This window comes from Heloderma suspectum, chromosome 4 (genome assembly GCF_057233095.1).
Source record: "Heloderma suspectum isolate Gila_16-S chromosome 4, 16-S_ref, whole genome shotgun sequence".
NCBI lineage: Eukaryota > Metazoa > Chordata > Lepidosauria > Squamata > Helodermatidae > Heloderma > Heloderma suspectum.
In genome coordinates, this window is record NC_139461.1 from 280793417 (window position 1) to 280813069 (window position 19653).

At 44.6% G+C, this 19653-nt stretch overlaps 1 protein-coding gene across 1 annotated transcript in view; it reads left to right on the forward strand.

Moving 5' to 3' along the window:
• Positions 1–10950, forward strand: part of SDC4 (syndecan 4) — a 29236-nt gene extending 18286 nt beyond the window's left edge. Inside the window, exons 2-5 of the mRNA XM_084853973.1 lie at positions 3663–3801; positions 4857–4906; positions 5839–6028; positions 7775–10950. Coding sequence (XP_084710099.1) covers positions 3663–3801; positions 4857–4906; positions 5839–6028; positions 7775–7926 — 531 coding nt within the window. The 3' untranslated portion in view covers positions 7927–10950. The remainder of the gene's footprint in view (positions 1–3662; positions 3802–4856; positions 4907–5838; positions 6029–7774) is intronic.
• Positions 10951–19653: the final 8703 nt, after the last annotated feature.

A 19653-nucleotide genomic window follows, 5' to 3' on the forward strand; every position in this document is an offset into this window, starting at 1 on the left:
TCCTGCCCTTCTTCATAGGGATATGGAACCTATAGAGAACTTTGAATGGGTTTTGATCTTGGCTCACTAGAAGAATCCAGAATACAAGCTAGATAGGAAGGTTAAACTTCCTAGGTCTTTAGCAGGGACAACAAACTAATTTCTCTTTTTTAAAAATAAGCCAGAAACCTAGCTGTAAACACCTTATTTCCAAAAACAATTGATACCTGTAACTCGATGGGAGTCTAATAGCTCTCCAAGTGGAGTTGCTGACTAATTTTGCAAAGAGCAAAATTGGAAGCAAATTTGGAGGGTCCTGTTCAGGGAAAACATCTTCAGAAATTTTGAGGGTTCTTAAAGCAAGATTTAGCAAAATGTCCTGGGCTTGGCTTGGGTTGGGGGGCAGTGTGCTGGTTTGCACATATGAACTTTGTCATTTGAGGCATGTATGTAAACAAGGCGGTGTGTAGATAGACATGTGAGACACCATGGATGCAGCTCTCTTTTGGGACTACAGCAAGGACTACAGAAGTCCAATATGCAGCATTGCAGAATTGTAATTTCTTTTACTGTAATCGAAACGTGGTGGGGCATGCAGATTTAAGTCCCCCCAGGACATAAAGTCTAGCTACAGCCCTGTATATATGGAATACATATCAAGGAGGACCACTGCTCAGCATTAGCCTTCAGGTGACATGGGAGGGCATACTCAAGTAAATGACCCTATATTTCTTACGTTCATTAGCAAGCTCTGTGGTTCTGAGTGAGTCAGATGTCCTGTTGCATTTGAAGAAACTTGGTAGGAAGCAAAGCGGGATAATTTAAAGCAGGATAATCTGGAGTTATGCAGGAAGCACACTCTGGAAGCTAATCTGAGATAAAGTACAGGCTGTGCTTCAAGCAAGCAAAGCAACAAGTCTGCTCTACAAGGTTAGACTTGTAGCTGCCTTGGGGCATGGCGCAGCTTACTCTACTTGGGAACTGTGCCTGAGGCCCCAGCTGGGGGAGAGGTTCAGAATGAACTCCTGGTCTGTAAATAGTGGATGGATCTATTGTGTCTTCTGTCAGGGGACTGGCTATTCTCAACTCCTTTCTAACCATTCTGTAGATGAAGACTACAGTTACTGCTGAACAAAGTAGCCCTACTCTACATATAAGGGGCTTTTGCTCTTGCATGTCACTCATGCTGAGTGATTTGTGCATGGCAGAGATGGGCTGCTAGATTACAGTGGCTTCTAAGGTGTTAGCAGCTAACTTCATTGCCATCATTTTGAGTCAAGCCTTTGGTAGGATGAAGTGCCCCATTCAGTCCCTAAAAGATTTCTACATTCTTTGCAAATGAGCTCTTGCAATAGCTAACCTAAGTACCCAAGTGACTGTGTGCATGTCTCCCTCTAGTTTTGTTCATCCTCTCATCTCCCACACCACCATCTTCTTCTCCCAGTCATTTTCTCGTCAGGTCTGCTCAGTCTTTCAAGTCCCTTGTCAGCAAAAGACAGACACAAAAGAAAGTTCTGTCAGTGATTCATCATCCTGAACATAGTTTGAGTTGGCACATAGGTGTGGCCCAGCAGGCAACACCTGCTTGTTTCTGTCTACCCTGTAAAGGGGACAAAAGCTGGTCACAGTACGTGAGGTAATGACTGACACACAGGTATACACCCCAAATTCTGTGGCAACAAGGACCAAATTCTGCCAGCAGAATGTATCCTGTTTGCAGAGTTTTGCTCATAGGAGTTCCTTCTATACAAAGTCTCTAGATCTTGCAGCATTTCGCTGGAGTCTCCTGGCCGAGACTTACCCTGGCTAGAAGCAACTGCAGGGTACTGCCATGCCTGATCTGTTTGGCATTTCTGCAACCACTGGTAGCTTCTGTAACCAGTGCTGAGCGTGCGTCAGGTATCTTAGTTCTAGCCTGTAAGATTAAACAGAGTAGATTGTACTTTGAGACAAAGAAGTAGCAAAAGGATTTGCCAACTCTGTCTTTTAATCTGCCTTCCTCCTTATTAATGCCAGTGGCTTGCATCTGACTTGAGTCCCAGTCATTTCAATGAGTGTACTCTAAGTAGGACTAACATTGGATACAAACCACCAACTGGTGCTGCAGTCTCTTGATCCCTACGGCTGTGAATTCTGATAGGACCCCAACTTTTCCTGCATAAGGCTACCTCGTGTAGCTTTTCTCTCTGTTCATAGCAAGTTCTCATCATTAATAACCCGATCCTTCTCTTCAATGAATGAAGGTGCCTTGCAACAGGGAAACTCTAGCTCCTCTATCCAGGCAGGTGAAGTTCATGCTCCCAGGAACAGGCACAAGAGTCCCCAAATTAGCAAAAGACCGAATGATTATGGACTTCAGTTGCCTACAGATTTAGGTTGCCATGCTGCTCCTTGTGTTACCCAAGGTGTGCTGAACTCCAGGGGGAAGTTGTCTTATCTCAGAGCAGCAATGCAGGCTGCCCCTGGTTCTTTGAAGGTGGAGGGTAAATGGGCTCTGATAAAATCATGCCGCTTGGCATCTGAACCTCAGCAAAGTCACTTTGGCTTTTATGTACTATAGAGCAGCTTATCTTTTGCTGCTATTGCTGTGCTAATACCATATCTGTGGCTGTATTAGGCTCCAGCATTGAGGTCTCTTTTTTAATTTTCAAAGGGCAGGTGCTGAGTTTGCTTTTTAAACTGAATGTTCTTGATGGGGTACTTAATTCAAGTGAGTATTTATTACAAAAAAAAAAAACACAAAACCCTTTGATCCTCTGTCAGTAGAATTTTCAGATGGGAAAGCAAACAAATCTATCGTATTTAACTCTTGTATAATGGTGGTATTTGAATGCAGAGTCATTAGAGAAGCAAACAGTGGCACTTTAATCATGGCTGGTTTGAGGCATCAGTACTGTGGGGGAAGATGGGCCAGACATTCACTCTTCCCATTAACTTCATAGAGCAATATGGAAGATGGTTGCAAGACCTTTAAAGTAGCGTTGCTGCTGCCAGGTTTTCAACTGAAGTGGTACCTGCCTCTTTAAAAATTGTCACTAGGAGAGGACACAGTCCTTCTTCTATCCCGTCTGTGATAGCAAGCAAATCTTATTTTGCTTCCTAGCATATGGCAGAGGAGGGTGAACACAAGAAGAGCCACGCTGCCTAAATCAGACCAAAGACCCGTTTAGTTCAGCGTTCTATTCCCACAAGGAGCCAACCGGATGCCCATGAGAAGCCCACAAGCAGGACGTGAATGCAGTAGCACCCAAAGGGCCACAAGATCAGTGCAGCAAATGGAACAGCTGCGTCCTCACCTGTTGTCTCTGAGCTTTTAAAGAGGCAGATGTTACTTTCGGGTGATAACCTGGAAACTGTTCCCTTCATCTTAATTATCGAAGGTGTTGGCATGCCACCAGTATAGTACAACATGCACTGTCAGTTAGATGTTCTGCTAGTGCTACTGCCCCACCCCCAGTGGTACCAGTATTGCTACTTTCCAGTGGTAAGTCTTACAGTAACTCAGTTCTGTGTGAGGCTTGTATGTAACTGATAAAGAAACAAATACTGGTGGCATTTGCTCTTGTCCTTCTAAGTCAGCTGATCAGGCTACAAAGGCTGCCATCTTGGAACTCTGCCTGTCTCTGGAACAACCTGTCTGTCCTCTAGTCCATCAAGACTGTTCCTTTCTGTTTTTTTCTTAGGTGAGAGAAACTGAGACCATGGGCCCACAACTGTACACTGAAGAATTTCCCTCAGGAGATTTGCCAGATGATGAGGACTCAAGGCCTGACTTCACAATTGAGGAAGAAGATAGCTTCTCAGGTTCAGGAAATGAAGAAGGTATATTTTGCTCTGAGTTGTCTCTTGGTCAAAACCAAACAACGTTTTGCATGTATAAATCTGTGATGCTGTTGCCTGAGCTTGTCATAGACCAAAGCTGATAAACCTGAGGTCACATCTCTAATAGATGAAGACCATCTGGCTAACTTAGACTGGAGGTGAGAGTGCTGAATTCCTTGGGTTGGTCCTGGGGGTGTATGTGTTCAAAATCACCCTAAGCCAGGGGTGCATGGAATAGGGGGAGTTGGAGTCGTCGTTTCACAATCTCCTAAAAATCTAAATGCCTGTCCATATTATCTGGTTCCCATGTCTGGCTTTTTTTTACTTCACATGCCTTTCTTTCACACAAGCCCAACAATGGGGGAGGGGGTGTCCTGTATTGTCTGAAACAACCAGTTGTAGAAATTTATATCCTAACTAATTTGCAGCAACTGGACCCTGACTAGGGAAACTTGCTACCTGGTGGTTATTTTGGACACCCCCATCAAGACCATTTTTGGGACAAGCTTTTTCTCTGACATCCCACCCTAATGTCAATTTGCTCTGAAACTGCTGCTCTTCTCCTTCTTCTTCTCTCTTTAACTTATGCCCTCGACTGTAGGATGGTCCACACTCGGTTCTCTCTGCTTTTTCCAACACAAGCTCCTTCCAGCAACTTGTTGCCTTCATGCACATTGTGTTCTCAAGGAAAAACAAGCTCCAAAACTAGCACACAACACGTTGAGGCAGATCTGGTGGTTTACATGAGCCAATTATCCTCAAGGAATGGGTGTTTGCAAAAAGGGCAGCTCCTCTTAAAAGCAAGTCAAACTGCATGCTGTGTGGACTTGCATTGGAAGTCCTTGTAACTGGGTGCAAGAGCCACTAGGTCAGAGAAGTAGGGGTGGGTAGAGATGTGAATGAGAGGTATGTGCCAGAGAGACTACATGCTGTTTGATGCAAACTAGCAAAAACGACTTAAGAACACACAGATCAAGGTAATGACTGTAAACTGCTGCAGTTTGTAATTCTTCATTTTGATGAGTGATTAAATACCATCTTTTTATGCCATGCAGACTACACAGACATTGAGGATGCCTTGGCTTCAGCCACTGACAGTCCTATGGTAGGTATTTACAGGTTCTTTCCATACCCCTGGTTATTTTAATTCAGGGGTGGCCAGCTTGTGCCATCTAGGTGTTTTGACCTACAACTCACATTAGCCCTATCAGGCATAGCCAGTACTGAGAGATTATGTAGGTCAAAACATCTGGAGGTTTGCCCACCTGTTTTAATTAGATGTTTTACTATTTTTTTTTATTTTTTTGTGTGAACTGCTTTGGGATTTAAAAAAAAAAGTGGTATGTACATTTTCTGAAATAAAGACATAAATAAAATCAATTTTATCCTTTACTGATGTAACCATTCACTTGATGATGTGCCATTGAGGATTTACAGTCAGCATACATACATCTAGGTTGCTTTCTAGATATATGTATGGAAAGACATATATCCAACTTTCTGGAAAAAGACCAGATGCAAATTGTATTTACTAAACTATGTTATCAAATCTCTCTAGTAACTTTCAGAATTGGAAATGAGAAGTGGCAACAGGTTTTGGTATTGGGTACATCTGCATATTCTTATCACGGGCATACTAAAGACATCTGGGTATCTTTTTAAGGTGTATTCTACAAGGTAAATAGTGAACAGAAATGGCATGTACTATGCTAACGAACAGCACATTAGAAACTTGACAGTGCTATCCATTCCTAGCGTGCTGTGTGATGCAATATGGCATGGATGCCCCTGCTATATAAATCTCATGTGCTGCCTGCCTATTAATTCTAACATAGAACTGTTCTTCAGCCTCTGCTCTGGTAGGTCGGTCTTGACACATTGCCTCCAGGTGTGTTGTCCTCTAGATACGATCACTTGGAGCGAGGGGAAAAGAGACTAGCTCCTGAATTGGGCTCAACAGCTCTGCTTTCTTTTCATGATGAAGTATTGCTCTTAGTTGTGTACTAAAGCTGTGATGCACCTTTTCCCTTTATTCAGAACTCTATGGACAACTATATCCCTGATTCCAAAAAGGAGACCAAGGATAGAAGTGAACCAGCTGTGGTAGAAAATGAGATTATCGTTCCCAACAAGGGTGAACTCCCTGAAGGAGAAGACCTGTCCAACAAGATCTCAATGGCTAGCACAGCCAATGGGAGCATCTTCGAGAGAACAGAAGTTCTTGCAGGTAACCACCCTTTTGATGAAGGTTAAATATGCCATTCCCTAAAATGGGAAGAACTCATGCTATCTGAAGAGAAGCCTTTTATCAGGAATACAAAGAACTGACACGAAACAAAGATGACTATTGCATAAATACAAAGAAAACAAAAGATGCAGGGATGGTGGGGAGATGGCATAGCTTTAACAAGAGTTAGATGTTAAAACAACATGGCTAAACCTGCAAACAGTGGGTGTAAGTAACCACCATATTTAAGAAGTCCTAAATACTTACGTGAATGTACCCAACTGTAGCTAACAGGTCTGAAGAACTTGATGTCACATACTCTCACTGCTGCCTAAAAAGTAAGGGATATGTTCAGTTACTTAAAAGTGCATTTCACTTATGCTGAGGTCTCCTGATCAAGTTTTCCCATGTGTCACTGCTCCCCCCACCCCAACTTCATAAGAGTGGGTACAAGAAGTTGTGTTTAGAGAAAGGAGCCCTGTGCCACTATTTTGATCAGTGATGAAATATAAGCACGGAGATGGGGATTGCACAAGTTGGTTCTGTCCCTTCATTGCTCCCACCCTCCATGACTTGGATGGAAAATCTGCATAGTGGGCTATCTGTCTAGCTTATGAATGTGTGATCTGTACTCTGGACTTTAGTAGGATACAGATTGTGCATGCAGAGCCTATGCATCTCATACTCTGCATGCATAGACTATCATGTAGACATCCTGATCAATCCATGGGGCTTTGTGAATGCAGAAGGGGAAGGGGGCAGTGAGTGTGATAATGCTACCATCTTTTCTGCCTCCCTGGTATGTTTTACTTTTCAATCATAGCCAAATTCAGGCATTCAGTCTGTGTAGGAAGTAAACACATGAGGCCAGGGAGTGCTCTAGGGTGGCATTCTGAAGAGGAGAGTCTCTTGTATTTGTTGAGGCTCTCCATGTGAGCCAGAATGCAGATTTTCCAGCATCATGGCTCATGTGGAGAACCTCCATGGATACAGCAGGCTCTCCTCTTCAGAACATCGCCCTCCATGAGTACAGGGTGACAGAAACGTGTGCGGACGAGGGCAGGGCGGGACCACTGTTCTGGCATGTTTATTTCCTACACAGATTGAATGCCTGAATAGGGCTATTGTGCCCATGTTTGCTGTCTTCTAAAAACCTAGTCTACAAATCCTGGCATTTCCAGTGAAGTTGTCTGATGTAATCCTTAGCAAACGCATAAGGGAACTTCACTTAAGTGAAGCACTGAGTTAGATCTAAAGGGTTAACTCAGGAACATTCTGAAATCTTGTGAACTCCACCTCAAGAGGGAGAAACAAAAAGCAACTGGCATGGAGAAATCCCCTTCTGCTTTCCTAGGTCACTGTGCATGTCTTGTTATGCTAACATCCATTTGAAAAGCCAAAATCAACACTGTTTCTAATTTGCTATGTAAGTTTTCCAATCCTTCCCCTATCTTGTAACTGAACAAGTTTTTCTCCTTTTCAAAAAAAATAAATAAATCCTGAACTGTCACGTCTTCTTTCTGGCCTTCATCAGCAGAAACAAAAGAAACAGCTCTGATTTTTATATTGCTAGACAGTATTTAATACAGAGTATGAATCAGAAAATTTCTCCCAGAAGTTATTACCAAAGTTATGCAGTAGCAGATGGTTGAGATGGAAGTTGCATGGCATGAGATGTGTTGGAAGTAGGTCCAAAACTCTTCAGTTCCCAGAATACTTACTCTGTGTTACTTCCCCACCTTCCAGCTCTCATTGCAGGTGGAGCAGTTGGGTTGCTGTTCGCTGTCTTCCTGATCCTTCTCCTGGTCTATCGTATGAAGAAAAAGGATGAGGGTAGTTACGACCTTGGCAAGAAGCCAATCTACAAGAAAGCGCCTACAAATGAATTCTACGCCTAAGGCTTGCCAATCCCACATACGCACTTGAGAGAAATGGACATTGTAAAAAAGGAAAAGGAAAAAAAAATGCATTTGGACCACGGACAAGAAGCTCAGAAACAAATGCTCCCTTGGATCTAATGTCAACGTGATTTTTTTTTTAATCTTTCTTTGTGACCCTTCCCACTAACTTAATGAGGATGCAAAGTAAAAAAATAAGAAGGCAGAATCCTGGGGGCTGGGGGACCCTATATGGAGTATATGAGTGTTCTAAAATGCAAAGCAAATTTGCCGAATGTTATATTTGGTTGGGTAAAAGGATTTTTATGTGAAACTGTTTGCATCAGGTTGCAGTGCTCCAGCTTGCCTTGTTTTGTAGAAGGTGTAAATTCTGCCTGTAAGAAGACTGTCCTGCAGCAGGCCAGCCATGTAAGGCATTTTTTCTATAAGGGACTTATTTATGAAATCTCCTACACTACAGTGTAAAATTAGTCTCGGTAGAGAGCAAAGCTGCTCCCTGCAGAGGTCAGCATCTCTATATATTATTCGGGTCTTCCTATGAAGAATGGCTACATGTGAAGAAGTGATTCCTTCTTTTGGTGGGGAAGGGGCTCAGTAGCCTACAAAAGCAAAACATTGTGGGGGAATGTATCCACTTCCTAATGGAGTTTGAAAAAATACCTTTTTGTTTTTATAAGAGGGTTTCAATAAAAATAGCCTGCCTATATAAGTTTGTAGAAAATGTTGCTAATTTTTTTTAAATCCTTTTGTAGTTTTTCATGACTTAATTTTTAATCCCTTATTTCCTCTTGCTGGACATCTCTCTAGATGGCTAGTATTTCATATCACTCATTGCCTGAACTGAAGCAGCAACTACAGTATGTTACAGCTCATATCATAGGTTACTCTAGGCAATTGAGAAGAGAATATTTATATATTTTTCCAGAATAAAAGCAAAGATGTGTTTGATTTTTTTTTTTTAAAAAAATAGAACTATTTATAGTTTCTAAGATGGCTGCTCTGTTTTTGGTAACTCTTCTTTTTATATGTAAAACACTAATATAATGAAACTCCTAATGATTGTGAAAACTATTTAAGCATTATTCTGTGTATTATATCCTGGAGGCAATAACTTCTGCTAGAATTAATGTTTATATATAAAATCAGATTTCTTTGAACATAACTAAAATATAATGGGGGGAGGGGAACAGTTTTTCAGCCTTGTAATATATTATCAGTGCTATAGAGCTATATTTTTTCATTAAAGTGCACAATTTTTATAAAAATACCAGAATGGGTTTTGTGCAGCCTTCCTGCAGGGGTGATGGGATTCATTCATTCTCTCTCTCTCTCTCTCTCTCTCTGATTTGTGGAGTTTCTTTTAATGTCTTCCTGTTCCGAATAGAGTTATCACAGCTTGGACACAAGCTTAGTTGACTGCTACCCCACTATAGATGTGTCTGTCTGCTAAAGGGGTAATGTAGAACACAATTTGAAAGCACCTGGTACGAATAGTGACTTCTCCCTGCAAATAGTCGTTCCCTTTTTAGGAGGACTCCAACAGGCTCTGATGCTGTAGGTTTTGTTCTGCCTTCGTAATCTTAATTGCAGCTACTGGCTTTCCTAATTCTGAGTGGCATGTTGCTGTTGCCCATAGAAATTCTTTCAGCCCGAGGTCCAAATTACACATCAGAAGATTTCTGGTGCCGCATTCCAGTGATGGGCAGTCTGGAGGCAAAAGGGATGAGGCCAAAACACGAGCATATTGTAGCTTAAAGCTTCTACTGCCAGTAACTAAGCCTTAGAAAAAGCATCTCACACTTTTAGAATGGGGTGCGAAACTGCCAAAAGCTGGGAAACCACCAAACTATCACAGGTCAGGGGGAAGGGAGTGAGGCCACAGGGAGATGGTGTGGCCATCTGGGGAACCCCAGAAGGCCAGATTATGACCTCAGGTAGGCCAGATTTGGCCTGCGGGTCTCAAACTTGCACCCCGCCTTAGAGGTTCTTTGGGAACAAAGGTTTTGCTGGTTCTACTTGATTCAATGACTGGAGAAGTTGGCATGTTTTGGGGGGAAATCTTAGAAGAGTACGGTTGGAAGGGGCCTACAAGACTATCGAGTCCATGCATCTTGATGCATCCATGATTATGCCAGAACAGTATAAAACCTTTTGAATGGCATGCTTGTGCTGTGCAGGAATTGGAGGGTAGTGTGAAACTGCTGGGTCGAGGCCCTAGTTCATTGTATATGGGGTGGGGATGTAGCTCAGTGCTATTATTAGACCCTTATGCTGCATCATGTCAAATGCTGCCTTGATGCAGTGATGTGTAGAATCGGGTTGTGCGTTTTTCAATAATTGGGTTTACTAGGAAATACACAAGTCACTTCAGAAGTTCCATCTGCGGAGCTCTCCTAATTCTGATGTGATCTGTTTGCATCAGCACTGATATCCCGTCTTCTCCTATTTTTGTTTTTTTCTTTAAGGAACTGCCCATACAGCAGGAGGTGTGAGCACTCTTTAATTTACCAAGCAGGGGATGGGGTATTACACTGCCCAATGCCATCTCTGATTAGACCGGTCCTGCCACAGTCTTGAACTTTTAATCCACTTCCTTCCTTTGAGCGATAGCTTAAAAAAACCCTTGACATTGTCTTATGCCTAACTTTAGTTAGTAAAAGTGGCTTATGCAAGACTCCACCAATGCTTGACCCAGACAATATAAGGATCGCTCTTCCATTTTTACTTTGGGCAGTGAATTCATGCTATGATTCTTATGTCCTTGTGAGATTGCTAGGATGAACATATGGGTAAAGTTAAGTCTGTATGAAGGATTCCGCTTTGCAATAAACACAGCTTAGCTTGGAACTGTTTAGTTTTGGGGTGGGTGTGGGTGGGAAGGAGTATACACTTAACACTTTTCTATTACTATTGCTTGGAAAGCATGAATCCCACATCTGCCTCTGATTGCTTGGATTATATTTCCTGTATATTGGCTTTTGTTTTCACTGTCACTGATTTGATAAAATAAACTGGTACTTTCTAAAACTCTTGCTTTCTCTTGCATAATTGAACTCTGGCAATAAATCATAGAGATATGAGTTAACACCTTTTCCCTCTTAACATGGGGCAGGTCCTAAAATCCCTGACATTGTACCCCAAAAGCAGTCCCTTCTTGTGTGTATGGTGCCGGTGTTGAAACTGAAGTGATGATTCTCTGTACTCATGCGAAGAATTAGAAATACCCCTTTGTACAGGGCCTAGAGAAACCAACTTGCTGTCAGCAGTACAAGACAATGAATGTGGCTGCTTTTCCAGGTAGAAGTTTGCCTTCCATTGTCTATTAGTTGTGATTCTGCTTGGAAACAAGGTATGTTTCCTTGTTTCCCTGCCTTTGACTGCAGCGGCAAATTTAGTGAGAGTGTAGTACAGCTCCCAGAAGTTGGCCATCTGTGTATTAGATAGTATGTCTGCAGGGTCAGTTCATGTAGGTCTCCTGTACTTTTGATTGGAGGGGCCATAGCTCAGTGATAAACCCTTCCTTTGCATGCTAATGATGCCTTTTTCAGTTCCTGGTACCTCCCAGGTAGACTTGTCTGAAACTGCAGCCAGTCCGTGTAGATAGTACTGAGCTTAGATGGACCATTGGTCTGACTCTGTATGAGGCATCTTTCTATGTTCCCTTGTACTTGCAATCAAGGTAATTTAAAGTGCCTATTTTATACCACTGCTTAGGTGCTTATGGGCAAAGTGGTGAACACAAAGCATGTGGAACTGGGGGTGTGGGGGTAATTAGTCCCATTTCATCAGGACATGTGTAGTGGGTCTAACCTAATTGTGGATGAGCACTGCTGGTGTTCCAACCTTTTAGACACTGATGAATGTTAATACCCATTGGCCACAATTAAACTAGTCTTTGGTGGGAAAAAGGGAGCCATCAGTGATTGGGACTTAAAAGCCTTGGTGCAGTTACAAAAATCTGTGAGGAGGCAAGCCAGAAAGTGGGGACAGACAAGGCAGCCTTGCCCCACCTGCTTCCCTCCAGATGTGTAGGACTGACAACTCCCATCATGCTGGACTGGCTGGGAATGATAGGAGTTGCAGTCCAAGACATCTGGTGGGGGAAGGCTGAAATAAGGAATGGCTGTTGCTTTTATATCCTATTTGTAGGCTTCTCAGGGGTATCTGCTTCCAGAGGAGTAGCCACGTTTCTTGTGGCAAAAATAATCTTGTGCCTCTTTAGACATGAGGCTCTTTTGTCATTTTTCCAGTGAAAGATGGTCCCAAAAGGCTAGTCCTAAAAGGGGCTTTAATCTAATTCAGCAGGGATCTTTTTATGTTCACACAAGAATGGCAGCGACAGGTCAGTGGGACACTAGTATAACACCTCTGCCATCAAAAATAGTATCTTCAGTGCTACCGTCCCCTCTCATCCTCATGCCCCCCTTTCTAATATCAAGAATCTGTCTCTTGGTTCTGAATGCAGCTGACCAGTTGTGTACTTCTTCATAAATTCACACCATTTGTAGACCAATGCACAGTGATGGTGCCATACCATATGCCCTGGTATCTGAAGCAATCACTTGTATTTGTTTATCAGTGCTATAAATCTGTTGCTTTTCTGAGTGCATGATTGCTGTGTAAAGTTGAGCTATGCTATCTCATTCTACCCCCCCCCCCTTAATGACATCCATTTGAGGTCGGACAGGGTGGGGGGAGAATTATACTTTGGGTGGAAGCAACTTGTAAATAGCATTGCTCTGATTTGTACCTTACAAGGTCTGGGAAAGCCAAGACCTTGCATGGGGAGTTTCTTCTTTGCATAAAGAGGCTTCCCGTTCAGGGTTGGCTCTGCTTTGGAACCAAAGAAATGGTCTGAATGCTCCAAAGCCCTGGGAGAGACAGTGAAACGGCAGCACAATGGCATGTTGCTTTGCAAAGAAAGCCCTGGATATCTTGGCCTGCTGTGGAGACATTTCAGTGAACCAAGACAGACTCTAGTTTCCTTGCCACAATCCAAAGAGCAAAGCTCTTTCAGCCTCCATTTGCTGCTTTCCAAACTGTACAGTATAAGCTAACTATCGCAGTTTTCATATAAAAGACTGCTTGTGCTACAGTTCTGCAAGGCTCTTTTCCCCCACCCCACCACTTATCCATGAGCCGTTAGGGCAGGGGCATTGAACCTCTTTCAGCCCAGAGTGTGGAATGCCATTTTGGAGATGCTCTTGGGGTTTGTGTGCCAGTGGTGGGCAGGGCTGATCCAAAGGCACAAGGGGCAGAGCCAAAAATACCAGTATACATTAGCATAAAGCTCTTTCAGCCAGTAACTAAGCCCTAGGAGGGCCATCTTAGCCCTTTAAGAATAGAGGGGGAGAGAGGCTGCAAAAAAGCCAAGAAACCACTAAAGGATCAGTGATTGGGTAAAAGGGGTGAGGCCAGAGGAAGGTGGAAAATAACTCCAAACCCTCCCGGGTTCCAGCCGATCAGTCAAAGGGCTGCAGGCTGCAGTCTTAAATCAAAAGCCATCTCGATGCAATCGGGGAAAGCAATGCTGTTTGTGCCAAAGCAAAGATTCTTGACCTGGTTATCACCGTTAGCCCCACAAGGTGGTAGTTTGCTGCTACAGTTCAGTGGTGATGAGGGTCTGAATGTTGCAGTGGCAACAAGGTTCCCCACCCCCAGCGGTCCCATAATTTTAATCCTCACAACAGCCTGTGCGGTAGGTAAACTCAAAACAGTGAAGTCCTGAAGAGTCCAGTCACAATTGTTTCTGAGTATTGTGGGGTTGTTGTTGTTTTAACTGAAAGTGCTGAATCTCCACAAAAACAACAGGATTTTTTGCATAGCTTAACACCCACTTGAAGCTCTATTTACGCTAATTAAGATATATAGGACAGAACTGGCCGAAGTTCCAGTGTCTTAGAAATGTGTTATCAACCACTGCATATGGCCAAAAATGTCCATTAATTCTCCCTCCCCTACAACTGTCATCTTCTCCCACTTAATTTCCGCACATTCTCCACCGTTCTCGGACCAAGCTAATGCTCCCCTCCCTTTCCCCTGCCCCAGCCTCTGACTCCTATGGCATGAAAAAAATAGCTAATTGCTACCTTTACCGTTTTCTTTGCCATGCCACCTTGCTCTAGAGTACGGATGCTTGAGGAAGAGTGAGAGTGAATATGAACTGGAACCAGAGGGGTTTTGCAGGTGCCCCACCCTCTGAGGCAAGGTGGCAGGAAAACACACATGCTGCCAGTGCCCACCATTGCTGCTGCCACTATTCTGTTGCCGCAGTTCCTCCCTCCCTCCTGTGCCACATCTGTCTCCCTCCCCCTTCCTCGCTCACCATCCCTTCCCGCTCTGCAGTTCCTCTCAGAGCCAGCACTGGGTGGCTCGAGCTCTTTAAAGAGCTGGTACAGGTGATCTCCAGGGACACCCGTCCCCCCACAATGCCTGGCTCCAAGGAAGGAGCCCTCAGAGTTATGCATTTGGCCTGGCCAGTGCTCTGAAGAGCTGCGCAATCCGCTTTTCCAGTCGATGTAGCTCTTCAGAGAGCTCAGTCACCTGCCACTTGCTCCGAGAGGATCCACAGAGTGGGCGGCAGCAATGGGGGTGGGTGGGAGAGAGAAGCGGTGGCAGCGGCAAAGAATGGAGGCACTCGGTGGCAGTGGGTGGGAGAGGAGTGCACAATTTGCTGCTTCTCCTGCTCTGCCGCCTGAGGCAGGAAATTCACCCTGCCACCCTGGCTCTCCATCTTTTGCTTACAAACCTCTAATGATGGAGAGTCTACCAGCTGAAGAATCTACTATTCCACTGTAGAACAGTATGTACTGTCTGGAAGTTCCTCCTAACATTTAGTTGAAATCCCCTTTCTTGTAATTTGAATCCATTTGAATCCTCTGGAGCAACAGCGAACAAATTTGCCTCATCAATTATGTGAGAGGGCCAACCTTCAGATACATGTAGATGGCTATTGCATCACATCTTAATCGTCTCTTCTCTAGGCTAAATATATCCTACTCTTTCAACATTTCCTCATAGGACTCATCTCCAGGCCCTGAGTCACCATCTTTGTTGCCCTGCTCTGGAGACATTCCAGCTTGTTGATAGCCTTCTTAAATTGCAGTGGCCAGAATTGGGCAGAGCATTCTAGGTGAGGTCTGACCAAAACAGAATAATTAGTACTTATGAACTGGACACAATACTTCTGCTGATGTAGCCTAGAATTGCATTAGCCATTTTAGCCACTGTATCACACTGCTGATTCATGATTGGTTTGAAATCTACCCTCCAGTAAGTTAAGCCCATTACATTTAGTACTGCCCTTTGGGGCAGCAGAGAACAGGTATTTACCCTATTCTATGTGACACACCCTCAGATATTTGAAGATTGCGATCATATCCTGCCACAGCCTTCTCTTCTTCAGGCCAAACATACATAGTCGCTTCAATCTTTCCTCATAGGACCCTTGTCTATCTTTATCGCTCTCTTCTGAACCTGTTCCAATATATCCATGGCGTTCTTGAAAGTACAGAGCCCAGAACTGGACACAGTACTCCAGATGAGGACTGAATACTACAGAATAAAATGGGACAATTACTTTCCATGACTTGGAACTCTACTTAATAAAGTCTAATATTGCATTTATGAACTTGAAGCACACTCCGGGAGAGAGCGGAGGACAGGAAGGCCTGGCGTGCTATGGTCTATGGGGTCACGAAGAGTCGGACACAACTTAACAACAAAATATTGCATTAGCCTTTTTTGCAGCTGTATCACACTGCTGGCTCATGGTCTAGCTGGGCCCTTGACTGGACTCTCTGCAAGAGCACTTCCAGGAGGCTTTTATTGCACTGTCACCATGTCTCATTCATGATCTAAAGGTTGTCACCTTCCGGTTATAACCCTCCCCTGTTTTCCTAACACTTTTTCCTTATTGCAGAAACTCTGTAAAGGATTTGTTAAAATCTCAAAGTAGAACCCTCAATGTGCCAATATGAATGAGTTGTGGTCTGCCGGTCATGTTCCCCTCTGTAAAGAAAATAAAAGTGGTGGATTATGTATACTAACTGCACATATATTTAAATAAATTGAAATACAAAATTTCAGCTGCTAGTATCCAACCATTTCACTCTCACAGTTTCTATAAAACCTTTATCCCATCAGAAGTATACCACTCTTAGCCCACCAGCCAGCCCAACAGTAACCCTAAATGGGCAGGAGGATAGTTATCTATTATTTTACTTATAGTATTTTCACCCCACTGTTGAGCCAAAAAAAAAAAAAGGATCCCAGAGAAATTTACGCAAATTAATAATCAGACTGCTCCCTGCCCTCAGTCTTACAATCTAAAAGGCACGACACAAAAGGAAATGAGGCTGAGAACGGGGGGGGGGGGGGATGACGCCGGGGGGGGGGGGGAAGCAAAACCTAGGCACCAGGTCTTAGTTTCAAAGTTCTTATGGGTGTTCTTTCTGGCAGGGAAGGGTGAAACAAGCTCCCTGCAGCTGTTCCTTCTCTAGCTGCTGCATGGGGCTTAAGCTGGTATCCCCCTTGCCAATGTGTTTATCCTGGAAGTCAAGGCGGGGGGGGGGGAGGGGCTGTGCAGCCTTCTGGTGGCTTTTGGTTCTCTGGCTGATGGATGAGGCCAGAATCTGCTGTCCCAGGGAACTGTAAATTGGAGCTGTATGTTCCTTCTGGCAGGGAGGGGTGAGTTGAAGTGGAACTCTGTTAAGTCCCCCCGCAACATTTCCTCATTAGAAACGACTGGTTCGGATTCCCCTCCTTTTTCAGATGTGCCGCTGGGGAAAAAAAATTGGATTGCAACACTGAAACACGGCCCAACGCAAGGTAGAGAGGAGTGGTTTCCGGTCAGACTGTTCCAAATTATGTGTTTGTTTATCTCCAGTATCGCTGGCTCACCACAGAGAGGAAAATTCCTTCTTTGCAAAAGGGCCGACACGTACATCCCTTCACTCTGTGGACAGAGCAAACCATCCAATGCCCTCCCCCAGGGCTACCAGGGCAATCCCAGAGAAGACCAGATGGTACTTCTGTCCCCCCCCCCAATGTCAACAGAAGTGAGCAAACCCTGAAGATGCTCAAAGCCCCCCAACCTCACCCCCTGCAGGTCACAATTCAACAAACTTCCACTTTATTTATTTAGGGACTTACAATATCAATATCCTATCTGGCATTTGCCCCCACCTTCCATGACTAGCAGCCTTGGGACAGTGGGGATTCAATCAGAGAAAATGCTATACTGGGGTGTACTGTAGCTCTGATCCAATTTATCTCCTGGCAGCTGCATTTGAAGCTTGTAACTCAGAGAAAGCTGTCTTTCTCTGACTTACAAGAGTTGGACTGTTCCTCTGTCTAGCCCAATATTGTCTATTCTGATTGGCAGCAGCTTGCCTACAAACAGACAACATTTGCATCACTTACTACTTCTTTTGACTGGAGATGCTGGGTATTGAACCCGGGACCTTCTGCATGCAATGCATGTGCTTTACCATGGAGCTACGCCCCCTCCCCCGCCCGACTGCCCACTGTCACAGACCCATAGCAGAGAATTCCGGTCTTGGATCTTCCATTTCATGTCTACTTTGGTGTTGAAAGTCTGTCCCAAGACTCAGGACATTTAACAACATTTTAACAAAGACATATGTTACAAATGTAGGTTAAAAGCCAAATAAGGAGGTCTTGGACCAGTTAGAAAAGATACACTGTGGTCTGGCTTCGTGGCATCTCCACAGTTTCACTAATTCGGAAAGCCTCTCAGTGGCCCAGGGGCCCATCTAAACCTGGCTTTAACTCCGGGGTGGGTACAAGTTGAGGTCCCTCCGCAGCCATCCGTGGTTTTTGCCTGGAAAATGCGGAGTTCCGAGGAGTCGTTTAGCTGCGATGTTTTTCGTTTGCTACGGGTTTCCCCGTGTTTGTGAGCCATCTGTCCCTTCCCCAAACCAACTTTGCATTTTGCAGCGGGTGTGTTGTAGGCGTGCGTAGTGTTTGCGTCACTCTGTGACACCCCTTTACTCCCCCCATCCCTTAGCAGCTGCGCAGTTACAAAGGCACAGAGGGGTGTTTTAATCTATTTAATCACACTTTCGCACATTTTTTCATCTTCTTATCTTTGTATCTTCACAATGGTTGCTTTTGCACGAAGTACCCAAGGGCCAGGAGGGGGGGGGGAGAGACCAACATCGCTCTGGTCACCATTTCAGAGTGATGGCTTGACATGTACCGCTCACGCTTGTGAGTGCGAACCATCGCGAGAGTCTCGGGCTGAGGAACTGACAAACTGGTGGTGTGGAAATGAAGGAGCACAAAACACCCACTTTTTTAACCTAAAAAGGGACGTAAAGACACAGCAGAGCCCCTCAGATACAAGACAGCCACTGAAGTGTTGCACCCCCACACTCACGGGACTGCACAGCTGTGCATTTCAGTATAATAGCAAAAAAATAAAAAGGGCATGGCGAGTCTGTTAGGGAAACGTGTTAGGGAATCATGAGTGTATCGCAGGGCATGCTGATTCAAAGCCGCATTGCTGCACAGTCAAAGTGCTGCCATATAGATGGGGCCTAGTTCATATGTTCCTAATACGGCGTAATAGCTACATCCTGGGCTGGCGTCAAGAGTAGACATGGTGGAGCACCAGCTGAGGGTCCACAGCCAAGCAGGGGCCCATGACAAAGGACCCCTGGGCTCGCTCCTCTTCATCTTTCAAACCTGCTTGTTCACTTGCCTCACTCTGTGGCTCAGACAGTGGTGGTGGTGAACAGGAGGAGCAGTAGATGCTAGAGCCTACCTGCTCATCTGTCAAGCAAGCAAGTGGTAGCAGTGATGAGAAAGAAGAAGGGAACCAATAGCAGCTGGTGACAATGGCAGTAAGAAGGTGGACTCCCTGAGGCAGAGGCCCCATTAAGGATGTCTTGCCCAAGGCCTCTCGCACACTTCCCCAGGGCCAGGCTCCATCTCACATTGGTAACTCTCAGAAGTTCTGATTACAGGCGTAGTCCAGATCACGTGGTTACGCAGACTGGAAGTAACTTTGTAATCCAGGTAACTCTCATGACCTGGGCTTCTGTACATTGCCAGTACAATGTACAGCATGATCATGAGGAAGCTTCTGGTGACAGCAGCTACCAAACTGTGTCAGTGATGTATGGGTGTGTCTTGCCAAATGGAAGGGAGTGAGGGGAAGAGGAAACCTCAGAGGTGCACTGGACTCAGGCAATTAGGGCTAGAGCTAGCTCCAGGCTTGAGGCAGACTTTGGATAATGGCCTCCAATGCTGCTGCACCCCCCCCCCCCATGTCAGTGCCTTCTTCCACTGGGCTTAAATAGGGATAGTACTCAGTGCCAGGTATTCTAATTTCCCACAATGTCCCTGATGTAGCGTCACTCCAGGACTTTGTGGGAAGTTTAAGTGGAAGCCACCCAGTCACTCAGCCCTAAGTTTGGGGGCGAGGGAGGTAAAGGGGAGCCCAGGGCAAGTGTCGGCACCAAAGGATGCCATATGGGAATACTAGGCTTGATTAGGGCTCAATGTGTTTCAAGTCAAGAGGCTCTTCCTCAGGGACAACTGAATCAATTTCTTCAAAGAACTGCTTATACAGCCTTACTTGTTATCTGATAACCTAAGAAACCCGTTCCCATGCACCTTTGAGGTTCCCTCTTCTCTTCATATCCTGCATTGGTACCTTCCTTCCCTTCTTTCCCTCCTGCAAATGACAGGTTCCATTAA